The following is a 12,686-nucleotide window of genomic DNA, read 5'->3' on the forward strand; positions in this document are numbered from 1 at the left end:
TAGGGGAGAATCCGTGTCCTTTCTTTTTCAGTTTCTAAAAGCTGCTCAGACTTTTTGGCCCCTGCTGACCCATCCATCACTCTGACCTCTGCTTCCTCAGTCACATCTCATCCTCTGACTCTGACCCTTCTGCCTCCTTCATACAAGAATCTCTGTGGTATGTTGGGCCCACATGGATAATCCAGGATATTATTCCTATACCAAGATCCTTAACTTACTCATATTTGAAAATATCCCTTTTGCCATGTAAGGGAGCCTACCCAGGTTTTGGGGATTAGGATGTAGACATTCTTAGAGGGGGCATTTTTTGGCCTACTGCAGAGAGAAAAATAAGAGAACTCATAAGACTGTAATGAGTGTTAAGTGACTTAATGTTTTGTCAAGCACTCAGAGCAGCTGTTGGGACTTCCCGATGGCTCAGCAGGTAAAGAATCCACCTGCCAATGCAGGAGATGCAGGTTCCATCCATTGGCAGGTGGTTCTTTACCACTAGTGCCATCTGGGAAGCCCAGGTCACTGTGATAACTCTCTAAAGCTTTGGCAGCCATGTCAACTGCAGCCTTGAGACCAGCCAGCAGAAGCTCTTTACAGCCTCTAAGGAAGTCCCAGTGCTTCTCTGCCCTGCCCTCTTCCCTCCACACCACTTCCCTCCATCAAAGAACAGAAAGAAACAAGAACAGTGGTTTGAAGGATGAAGGGGTCTGATAGAGGGAGAGTGTGGGCTCTTGAAACACACTTTCTCCTTCAAGGCCAGCAAGGCAAGGGGTTCAGGAGAAGACCCAGCCCTTTTCCCCCTCCTCTCTCTCCCTCCAATAGGCGTGGAGACCAGCAAGGCACCTGCCTGATTCCCAAGACAGACACTGCTCCCACCCTCTGGTCCCTGGTCCTTTCACGACCAAAGAGGTGAGACTGGAGGGCTGAGTTCTGGGCTCAGCAGGGAGGGTCACAAAGGCCATAGAAATACCTTAGATGTGGGTCCCAAGTTGATGGTGAACTGAACCAAAACACTCTGCCTAGAGATTGCATCAAGGCTGGGCTGTTAGCCTCACAGTATTAGAAGCATGCAAACACCAGACCATGTTCTCTGGGTTTAGTTTTCCCTTGACTTTATAGGGAAGGGTTTCTGGAGCCAATCAGGCCTGGGTGTTGTGATCCTGGCTTAATCTAAGCCTCTCTGGATAGTAGATATGCATATATATTCAAATACAAACAAACTGCTTTATAGTCCCCTACACCACTCTCTCTCTTCTCTCGCTCTCTCATACACACACAGACACACACATACAGTACGACCCACAGAAGCCCACACACAGATTGAAACAATAACACACCATGCATTGACTCACACCACATTACACTGACCACCACATTAACCACATTTCCTGACTCCGTTTCCATGGACCCATCCCAATTGCTGGTTCTATCAGAGACTCCTGGCCCACTCACTACTGAGTATCACTTAGTTTCAAACTACTTTACAAGCATTATGCCACCTAATCATCATAATGACACAAGGAGGGAGGAAATATTAGTATCCCTATTTCACAGAGGGAATTGTGGCTCAGAGAAGTTAAGCAATTTGTCTAAGGTCATACAGCTAGGAAATGGAATCAGGATTTGAATTTAGGTCTGCCTGAATCCAAAGCCTGTTACTGTCTCCACCATGTCATATATGTATGTGATGCTGCTGCTGCTGCTGCTAAGTCGCTTCAGTCATGTCCGACTCTGTGCGACCCCATAGACGGCAGCCCACCAGGCTCTGCCATCCCTGGGATTCTCCAGGCAAGAATACTGGAGTGGGTTGCCATTTCCTTCTCCAGTGCACGAACAGGAAAAGTGAAAGTGAAGTCGCTCAGTCGTGTCCGACTCTTCGCGACCCCATGGACTGTAGCCTACCAGGCTCCTCCGTCCATGGGATTTTCCAGGCAAGAATACTGGAGTGGGGTGTCATTGCCTTCTCCGATGTATGTGATAGGGCTGTATAAACTACAGAGGGCTTCTGCAATGTAAGTCAAAATTGTAATCCTCAGTAACTGGCATTTCTGATAAGTGGAATCCTGATAATGATATTGCAGGAAGAAGTGGCAGCCCACTCCAGTATTCTTGCCTGGAAAATCCCATGGAGAGAGGAGCCTAGTGGGCTACAGTCCACAGGGTCACGACACAACTGAGAGAGTCAGACACGACTGAGCAACTTGAGCATGAAGGCATGATGATATTCACAGCAAGGGCTCAGAAATGCTACAAAATCCAGACATCCTAAAATGCCAAACAGATAGTGTATCTTCATGGGAAGTAAATATACCAGCACCCTTTACCTCTGTGAAAGCAATTCATCTCTAAAGGTTGCAAAGTCATGTTCAGTGAAAGTCTGTGCTGTGAGTTAGACAAGATAACCACATCCCTTTCACCCTAGATTGTCACAGCTTGACAGGCAGGCAGAGGTGAGCCAGCCTTGTACCCACCCTATTGTCATGCCTGTAGCTGGATGCCCTGGGCAGCATGACCCCTAGAAAATACTTCCAGGGATGAAAACACAGTCCACACAGATGGCTTGTTAGACAGGGAGTGCTTCTGAATGTTAACTGCATCCAGTCCCCCCTCCATTGGCAGGGGTGGGGGGCGGATGGTGGTAGTAGAAGAGCCCAGGCCCCAGGTGGCCCTTAGCCCCATCCACACGTCAAGAGTGGGTAGAGGACAGGCAAACTGAGGCTATCGAGGCTTCCGTGGGACAAGTTAAGTAGACTGTTTGCTGGGATGATGGAGGGGTTCTTGCTGAGGTGTTCAGAGGGAGATGGACAAATACAGTTGCAAGACCCAGAGGCTCTGCACGGCACTGGCGTCATTGGCAGACGCGTTACCGGAAGCTTCATGGGCATTTAATCTCCTAAGTGTTTCAGGAGGCGGTGAGCACTTCAGAGTCTAATTCATCTTCTTTGTCTTCATTACTGGGAGCCCTCAGATCACCTTAATCCTCCCTCTGCCACAGGAAAGAGCCATTTGTTTCTTTAATGGGTCCTCTCTCACTAGCTAAGTGGTTGCATTGAGTCAGGACAGAAGGTGAGGCCGTCCTGAGGACAACAGAGAAGAGCCTGGCTCAGCTGTGGGGAGTTTAGAAGGGGTGGGGGTTGGGGGGTGGGGAAGACAGGGCATGGGGGAAAAAGGGGATGGGGAGACAGGGGATGGGGGAACACAGCCAGAAAATGTCAGAATCCAGATTCAGAAAGAAATGCTACCATCATAGAACCTGACCACATTCTCCATTCTCACCCCACTTGGAGCACCTCCTTCCTAGTGAGGTTCCAAGTGAGGTTCCAAGAGGGAGCCTATCACTCCTCGTGATGAAAAAGGGTCTGTGCACACAGAGCCACAGGATGTCTATGCTGGAAGAGACCATCCTCCTTTACAGATAAGGATGCTCCCCTCCGGAGGTGCCTCATTCAGGGCTGAGTACCACACTCTCAAAGGCCAATCATAACAATCACATGAACAGGGGCTTTCATTTATTTAATACTTCCTATGTGCCAGGAATGGTGCTAAAAGTTTGTATTAGTTTATTCAATTCTTATTTTATCTCTAGGAAATATGTATTATTCAACCCCATTCACAGATGAGAAAAATGAGGCTCCGAGTGAATTGCCCAGTTACCTGATTATACAGCAGAGAAGCTTTGAAACCATGTCATCTGAACCCCTAACCCCTGTTCTTCCTGCCCTACTATTGGATCTTGTATGAGATGTCTAGAGTTGGCTACAGAAGAGGCACTTGAAAGGAAAGGGGCCTAAAATCGTGTCAGGTGGGTGAGAGACCTAGCAACTAGAGGCATCCAGCTGAAGGAGAGAAGAGGGAGAACAAGGCGGATGACACGGAGTTAGCCCTCCAGTCCCCCCCACCCCCACAGCCGAGCACAGTGACTGCAGATGGCTGCCCTGCCTCGTCAGCCAAACAGCCAAAAGATGGCCCAGTGGGTCACCACTCAATCTATTTGCACTGACTTACCTGGTCTCTGTGGGGCTTGTCCAACTAAGAAGTGAGAGATTAAACTGGAAAGGAAGTCTAGAACTACATCAGGCAAGGCTTGGAAGGACAAAGTGAGGATTTTGGATAATTCGCTGTCTATGCTCTTCCTTGTAACATCAAGTTTAAAAAATAATGATATTCATCGCTTATTAAGGATTAATAAGGACAAAGCATCGTATCAGGTGCTTTACATGTATTTTATCTCACTCACCCTCACAATAACTGTATAAGGTAGAGCAACACCCAAGAGGCTGTGACTTGCCCAAAGTCACCCAGTTAATAAATGGTCCCAGGCAAGATCAACATTCAGTCTCTCTGACCCCATAGTTCCACTACTTTCTCTTCACTTTCAGAGATGGCAGCAGGTAAGAGTCAAAGACCAAGGTCTATGTCAGGCCAGGATTTAGTGCTGGCTATTGTCAACCCTATGATATGGGGGATACTCTTTAAAGTCTCAATACTCTTATCTGTAAAATGGGGCAGATACTGCCAGCCTCACAGCTTTAGCAGAACCCTCATATGCAAATGCTTATATACTAGAGTTCTCTCTGAGTGGGAATTTCTGTGGCTGCCCTTCCACAGGTATTCTCAAGGCAAGAAAGAACTGATAAAGTACCATCCTCCTTCTTCCCTTTCATGTTCTAGACAAGCATTTACAGAATGCATCAAGGGTGCCCACTCTGGGCTAGGGGCCTGAGAAATCCTGGGGAAGTACAGAACATGGACCATGCCCTCAGGGGGATAAACAGACATGCAATAACTGGAAAAGAATAAATGTCACTAGAACAGTCAACACTGCATTGTGAGGTGTGGCCTTCAAGGAAAGGAGGATCCCAGAGAGCCAGGGCTGTCTGGGAAGGCTTTCCCAGAGTTGCTGGGGTGGAAGCTGGCATGTGAAGCTGTGGCAGCTTTGACCAGGCGGCAAGGCTGGAATAAACAGGTAGAACTGGGGAGCTGGGACACAGACAGGGATGAGGTTAGAGGATCATCTGACACAGAGCTCAGGCACCTGGTGGGATTTATAGAGAACAAAAACGCACCAGATCCACCACCCCTACCTCTGGTAGGGAAATGGGAGGCTGAATACAGCAGAGGTGGGACAAGACAGACTCCCATAACCTCAAAGCTCAAAGGCCCTTGAAAATCCCCTTACTCAATATTTTCAAACATATATAGTAGTAAAATCATTTTTCCCCAAAGAAAACTTTTCATGGAACTCAAATATACCCCTCAAAAAAGAGAAACTGATTCAGGGGCTGAGGTCCAGAATAAAGGCTCTGCTCCAAGACCCTGTTTCATGGAGGCCAAGAAAGGAAGAAACTCACAGCAGGTACAAGATCAGACAGGCAGGCGCCCACAAAGCCGGACCCAGGCCTTTGGAGGAGGTCCAGGGACCTTCCTATGGTGCCTCTCTGCCTCCTAGGATGGACAGATGGAGATGGAGGAAGGCCCTCTAGAGGTTGGGATGGGAAAGGGGGTGAGCAGTGGACTTGTGGAGATGCTCCAAGGGCACGAGGCATATGGAGAACACATTCCTTCACCTTCCCCGAGAACACGACTAACAACACTGACTGTGTGCTGCAGGCCACGCTGACTCCAGAACCTAAGCCTTGACCCCCTGCCCTCTGCCTTCACACTTACAGGTTCTGGGCATGGTTCCCCCTGAGCGGCTCACCTGGTCCCGGGTGTAAGGCGTGTCTACTCTCTGCTTGTCGCTGCAGGCCTCCAGGAGGATGCGGATGGCATTCAGCTGCAGGAGCATCTCACAGGCCATTGTGTCAAAGAAGGTGATGTTGGCAAGGGCCGCCGAGGCCAGCAGGAAGACTTCCCCAGACGAGGCCTCTTGGCACAGTTCTAAATGGTGAAGAGGAAGAAAACAGCTTCACTGCCAAGCGCTTTCATATCAGCTACCTCATCTGGTCTCCACAATAGCTCTGGGAGAAATTTTGGAAAGCTGTTATAATTTCCATTTTACAGATGAATAAAAAGTAGTTACTGGAGAGGGAAATGTATCTTTCTATATTAGTGGCAGAGATGGCATTTGCAACCTGATGTGTGCATTCTAATTACTCCTTCATCCAGCAAGTATCTACTGAGTGAACACTGTGTACTGGACACTCTAGTGTCTTCAGATGGACTGGTGAACACAGCAGATCAGATATTTGCTCCTGTTAAGCTTACATCCTAAAAGAATTGATGCTTTCAAACTATGGTGCTGGAGAAGACTTAAGAATCCCTTGGGCAGCAAGGAGATCAAACCAGCCAATCCTAAAGGAAATCAATCCTGAATATTCATTGGAAGGACTGATACTAAAGCTGAAGTTCCAATACTTTAGCCACCTGATGCAAAAAGCTGACTCACTGGAAAAGACCCTGATACTGGGAAAGATTTAGGGCAGGAGGAGAAGTGGGTGACAGAGAATAAGATGGTTGGATGGCATCACTGGCTCAATGGACATGAGTTTGAGCAAACTCCAGGAGATAGTGAAGGACAGGGGAGGCTGGTGTGCTGCAGTACATGGGGCCGCAAAGAGTTGGGTACGACTTAGTGACTAAAGAACTGGGCAAGAGAAAACAAACTTTTTAAAAGTTGATATAAATAACTGCAAAGTCTAATAAATATGAGGGAGGAAATAAGTGCTAAGACGAGAATTAGCACTCGCCTTAGAGGCCCATTGGGTGAGTAAGAAAGGTCTCCCTAAGAAAGTGACTTTCCTATTGAGACCTTGGAGGAAAATGAATGAGTCATGAGAATATGTGGGGGGAAAGAGCACATTCCAAGCCAAAGGAACAGCATGTGCAAAGGCCCTGGGGCATGAAAAAGCTCATGTTCATGTGTATCTCTAGTAACGTGCACTAGACTGCTGCTAAATTAGCCTTGAGAGAGAAGCTGACGTTAAAATATAAAGACACTGCTTTTCCAGCTGTCATGAGCACATTTTCAGGGTTTCCTCTGGGTCCTAGGATAAGGATCACCTGGCTGCATAAAAGTTCTACACCATGTCCCTGAATGTCAGGCTCTTTCTCACTGATTTTAGGAGCCATAACCCAATCCTAATCATATCCCCTCACCTACCATCTGTAGTTGTACTATAAAGGTTCTTTGGGGCTTCCCTGATAGCTCAGTTGGTAAAGAATCTGCCTACAATGCAGGAGACCCCAGTTTGATTCCTGTGTCGGGAGGATCCTCTGGAGAAGGGATAGGCTACCACTCCAGTATTCTTGGGTTTCCCTTGTGGCTCAGCTGGTAAAGAATCCACCGGCAATGTGGGAGACCTGGATTCAATCCCTGGGTTGGGAAGATCCCCTGGAGAAGGGAAAAGCTACCCACTCCAGTATTCTGGCAGGTTCTTTGAGGAAGAAAGGGCCACCCCAAGCTGCACCCCTCCACCACCTAACACATTTCCCCATGGGCTCCTGATTGAAGAAGGCATAAAGGGATCCATGGTGCTGCCCACCCACCTGAATGCACCTGACTTCTGACCCTCAGTTACAATATGACCACTAATCAATGGGCTTCCTGGGTCCACATCCCCTCCTACTGATAGTACCTCTATCAAAGTACAGGAAAAGAAGCCATACTGGGAAGAGTTGAGCTGTGTTTTATCCTGCTCTCTAGTTCTTGCTTCCAAAAGAATCTACTTTTAGGTTCTGATATTAGAATTGGCACCTCTTGGCACCTTTTAATGAAAGCAGTTTCTGGCCCCTGCCTATAAAGTGACAGAAAATAGCATTAGTTGAACCCCCTGCAGTGTGCTTTACACAAAGCTATTAATTCTGAGCAGCTTTAGGGCAGAAAGTAGTTGCCTCCATTTACAATGTAGAAGCTGAGACTCAGAGAAGCTAGTAGCAGTAGCCACCTCTGTTCAAGTGTTTATTTTGTGCCAGGCCCTGCTGTGCACTCTTTATCTCACTAATTCATTCCATCCTCACAACAACCCAACTTTTTGTGACAATTTTATAGATGAAGGAACAGAGGACTCAAATGTTCAATGATTTTCCCAAAACTGTGGAATTGAGGGTTGATGGTAATTTGGGGGTTCTAGAATCAAATCCAAGTCTGCCTGACCCCAAACTCCCCACTCTTTCTATGTTCTAGGCTGCCTCTTGTCTCCAGGCTTCTCTGCTTCATTTCCAGTGATGCTCCTGCAGACCTTGTTTCATTTTTATCAAGAAGGCAACGCCTAGCCTCTGGGCAGTACTGCTCCCCACAGCCCAGGTGTGACCACTATAAGACCTAGCATCTTGATCTAACCTCCCTGGGCTGCACATTAGCCAAGGAATTAAGAACTCTATCTTTGGAGGGACTGAAGCTGAAGCTCCAATACTTTGGCCACCTGATGTGAAGAGCTAACTCATTGGAAAATACTCTGATGCTGAGAAAGATTGAAGGCAAGAGGAGAAGGGAATGACAGAGGATAAGATGGTTGGATGGCATCACTGACTCAATAGACATGAGTTTGAGCAAACTCCAGGAGATGGTGAAGGACACAGAAGCCTGGTGAACTGCAGTCCACGGGGTCACAAAGAGTCGGACATGACTGAGCAACTGAACAACAGCAACAAAAAAGAACTCTATGACCACCCCTTTACAATGATGGCTTTATCTTCTGATATGGGGAGAACCACTAGGGTCAGCCCTTCCAGGCCACCTGCCTATGTCCAGGGTTTGGGGTGCGATCATACAACCCATAGCCCACTTTGCTACAATTTCTTCTAGTCCAAATACCCACCCTCATTCTTACACCATCACCATTGCTGCAGACATAGCAATTATTAACACAACCATCTAAGTGCCTTTTAATTTTGATGCACATTTATTTGAGCTACAGACTGAGTCACCTGGGATGTGTTAGAAAGATTAAATTGAGGATCCCAGTGACTCATTTATAAATGTTTCCAGGGAATGGCAAGAAATTGGAGGACTATTTCCCACCAAAGAACAGAGCCCTGGCCACCTGCCCAGAAGATACATCCCATCTGCTGACTCTCAGAGCTGATTCCACAATGTATCTTCATCAGGGCAAAATAAATAAGGAAACTCTTCTCTGGGGAGAAATCCAGACCAGGCAAAGAAGCTGGCATAGACATATGGCAATAGTGAAAGGTTACTTGGAATATATATGTTTTGATTTATTATTTGCTATCATTTATAGACTGGAAGGTTTTCTATAAAACTTGGAATTTTTGTCTTTTTTTAAATTGCTCTTTCCTATACGGCAACAATCAACCGGAGTTTATCGGTGATTGCCTCTCTTTATTCACCGCACATGCTTTTAAATTCAGTACAGGACTCACATCTCCTTATTTTCTTCTTCCATCTGGCCTCTTCACCTCATTTATGTTTCCTGCCAAGCTCTGGTGCATGATTGAGCATGACACCCCTGGCAGAAGTGAATCCGGAGATCAAACCAGTCAATCCTAAAGGAAATCAACCCTGAATATCCATTGGAAGGAACGAATGATGCTGAAGCTGAAGCTCTAATACTTCGACTACCTGATGCGAGCAGCCAATTCATTGGAAAAGACCCCGATGCTGGGAAAGATTGAGGGCAGGAGGAGAAGGGCATGACAGAGGATAAGATGGTTGGATGACATCATTGATTCAGCGGACATGAATTTCAGCAAACTCTGGGAGATAGTGAAGGACAGGGAAGCCTGGTGTGCTGCAGCCCATGGGGTCAAAAAGAGTCGGACATGACTGAGTGAATGAACAGCAACAACATCCACTGCACATGCTTTTAAATTCAATACGGGAGTCAAAATCTCCTTATTTTCTTCTTCCGCCTGTCCTCTTCACCTCATTTATGTTTCCTGCCAGGCTCTGGTGCATGACTGAGTATAACACCCTTGGCAGAAGGGAATTCTAACACTGTTATGTGGCCTTGAGAAAGTTTCTCACCTGCTTTGGGCCTAGGTTTCTTCTCTTACAGGGTGGGCATGATCTCTTGAGTTCCCTCCAGCCAAGGCTTTTCAACAGTCGGCTTCTGTATTTTCTCAACTTTGAATCAATGTGGATATTTAACAAGTTGATTTCTCCCACCCTGGCCTGGAGGTGCCATGACCAGAGTAACTAGAATCAGCCATTAAGTCAACTCTAATTAAGGCCTCCTGTGTGCAAAGTACTTACAGATCTGAAAATTCTAAAGCTAGGAGAACCCCTGGGAGAAATGTGTCCTTATCCCTCGTTTCCTACAGTAGAAACATTGTAAAGTGAGCTTTGCAATGCAATACGGCAAGTGAGGGGTGGAATCCCACACAGCCTGCCCAGAATTGAGAGCTGTTTGTCAGATGGATGAATCAAAGACAAAAATCCAAGCCCAAGTGCTCTGACACCAACCCTACATTATCTGATGAAATCAATTTTCATTGTTTTAATAAGATAGAGACAGTGACAGAGAGAGGGATTGAAATAGAAATACAGAACGGCACCAACACTTAAAGGGTGTGGTTTGCAAAACAAATTTCCTGAGGACTGCCCTCCACCTGAGTTCTTCTAACTCCTGCAGTTTTGCAGAAAGAGTATATTCTGGATGTCAGGCTCTGATTCTCCTGCCAGCAGCACACACGTCTGAATAAGGGACCCTAGAAGAGTCAAAGCTCTCAGGGCCCGCGGGAGTGAGGCCAGGCTGGGGTTGCGGGCAGCAGGTGGGGGGAATGGCTGCTCTCTGAGAAGCCACTAGTCCCCAGCCATTGCTGCCACATTCTCCGGGTACCACAGATGGGAGATTTCGGGAACAGAGCCCATCAGAGTCTCTCTGGCCGAGGATCTGAACCGCAACATTTGAGTCTCCACACTTCCCTGGGGCGTGTCCTGGTCTCCACTCAGAAAGGCCAGTTAATCCTAGCCTGAACTCAAGTCAACGCTTGTAGTTTCTCAGAGGGCTGCAAGCATTGTAATAGAAGACTTGACAACAAAGCTCTTTCAAATCTGACTCTGATCCTTTACCGCTGGGATTTTAGCACATGTGATCTCTGTGGAGGAGTTGTGTGGGGTGTGGTGAGGGGGCCCAGGCAGCTTTTCCTGAAGACAACTGTGGCAAGGCCCCTCTCACCCAACAAGGCCCCCCCTCACCCCGGATGACTCACTAACAAGAGCTGTCACAATCTCCTCCATGCTCTCCAGAAAGCTGCTGAGGTGCTGGGTGAAGGGCAGGTGTGGGGAGGTGACCTGGGCCACCACAGCCGCAGCCTCGGCCCGCGTGGCTTCTGAGTGGCTGTCGTCGGTCAAAATGTCAGCCAAGCACAGAACGCCATCCACCTGCAAGCAGAGAGATAGCATGTGCTCATGATAATAATGAAACAGACTCACATCCCAGACTGGATCCCCAGGGACTCTGGGGGCTCATCCTTTGGCTCCAGAGAGATCAGTGACTTCCCATGGGCTTCTTAGGTAGTGGGCATCAGCAGGAGTCCAGGGACTAGGCCAGGGCATCCCCTACATCGAACTCTAGTAGAAATAACAGTCCCTTAGGAATCTCACATCCCTAAGCTCCCCTCCTCGCTCCCTCCTGCTCGGTCACTCAGCCTCTCTGACTCTGTTTCCTCATCCACCACCAAGGTGTGAGGAGTTAAAGAGATGAAGCAGGAGTTGCTGGAGCCAGAAAAGATGCTTGACAAATGTTGGCTCCCTCCTCTCCTCCTTGGGTCAGCAGCAGGCTGAGCTCAGCGTCCTTTTCCCCCATCTTGTCCTCCACCACCTTCCTCCAGAGAGGCCTTGCTCTCTCTGTGCCACCAGAGAGAAGCAAACCTGGGCACAGTGGGACCCGATTGCCAGAGAGATACGTCAACCCCCCGAGTTCTGCTCCAGTCAGACCTGCTCTTGGCACTGTAACTTCTTGAGAGCTTAATATATGCCCGCTACCACTGTGCAAGCGTTATTACACCATTAATCCTCATAACCGCCTTCCGAGGTCAGTGCTGATACACACTGCGTGTGTTATTATATCATTCATCCTTTTAATGACCTTCTGAGGTCAGTGTTACCATTATCTTCGATTTAAAGATGAAGAAACTGAGACACACAAAGGTTCATTGACTTACCCCAGATCACAGACTAAAACCAGTTGCTTTGGGATTTGAACCAAAACCGCTTGGTCTCAAAGCCCACAGTTTGGATGAGGAGTCATGCTGTGCTGCCTTCTGAGAAGTGACACCTGAGCTCAGCCTCCAGCAAGGGTGAGCAGGTGAGACTTGTTCAGAGAAAAAGAGGTAGTAACTTGCCAAGGTCAGCTCAGCAGTACTCCCCAGATGACTCAGGACACCCGCCTGCCTGGGGACCCTGCCATCAAGGGCCAGGGAGACCTTCCTTTGTTCGGGCTCAGGGCAGGGAGGGGCAAAGCAGGGTGAGGTGAGGTGACGTAAGGAGAAGCCCGGGCAGCTGCCCCGGGCCTGGGCTCCTGTCCCCACACCATTACTTCCTGCCACTCAGCGTCAGCCACACTCCAGGGGCTGCATTTAGTCTGACTAATTACCCCGCCATGTTCTGGGCCTCCCTTAAATGCTCTTGGGAGCCCTAAGGGCCATTAGCAGTGAAAGCCTTTGGCAATCTCAGACTCAAAAGAGACAAATGTGGAAACAGGAGCCTGGGGAACCATCCGCAATAAAACTCACCTAGATGTGCTCCATAAAAGAGAGCAAACAGCGGCCAGCAGCCCCCGCAGGCC

The 12,686-nt window shown here is 48.0% G+C and overlaps 1 protein-coding gene across 1 annotated transcript in view; it reads right to left on the minus strand.

The window, feature by feature from the left end:
- Positions 1-12,686, minus strand: part of INSC (INSC spindle orientation adaptor protein) — a 132,622-nt gene that overhangs the window by 15,741 nt on the left and 104,195 nt on the right. Inside the window, exons 8-9 of the mRNA XM_081541556.1 lie at positions 11,110-11,281; positions 5,696-5,874 (exon numbers count right to left, since the gene is read on the minus strand). Of these exons, the coding sequence (XP_081397682.1) occupies positions 5,696-5,874; positions 11,110-11,281 (351 nt within the window). The remainder of the gene's footprint in view (positions 1-5,695; positions 5,875-11,109; positions 11,282-12,686) is intronic.

This window comes from Giraffa tippelskirchi, chromosome 11 (genome assembly GCF_054371585.1).
Source record: "Giraffa tippelskirchi isolate mGirTip1 chromosome 11, T2T-mGirTip1v1.2.pri, whole genome shotgun sequence".
NCBI lineage: Eukaryota > Metazoa > Chordata > Mammalia > Artiodactyla > Giraffidae > Giraffa > Giraffa tippelskirchi.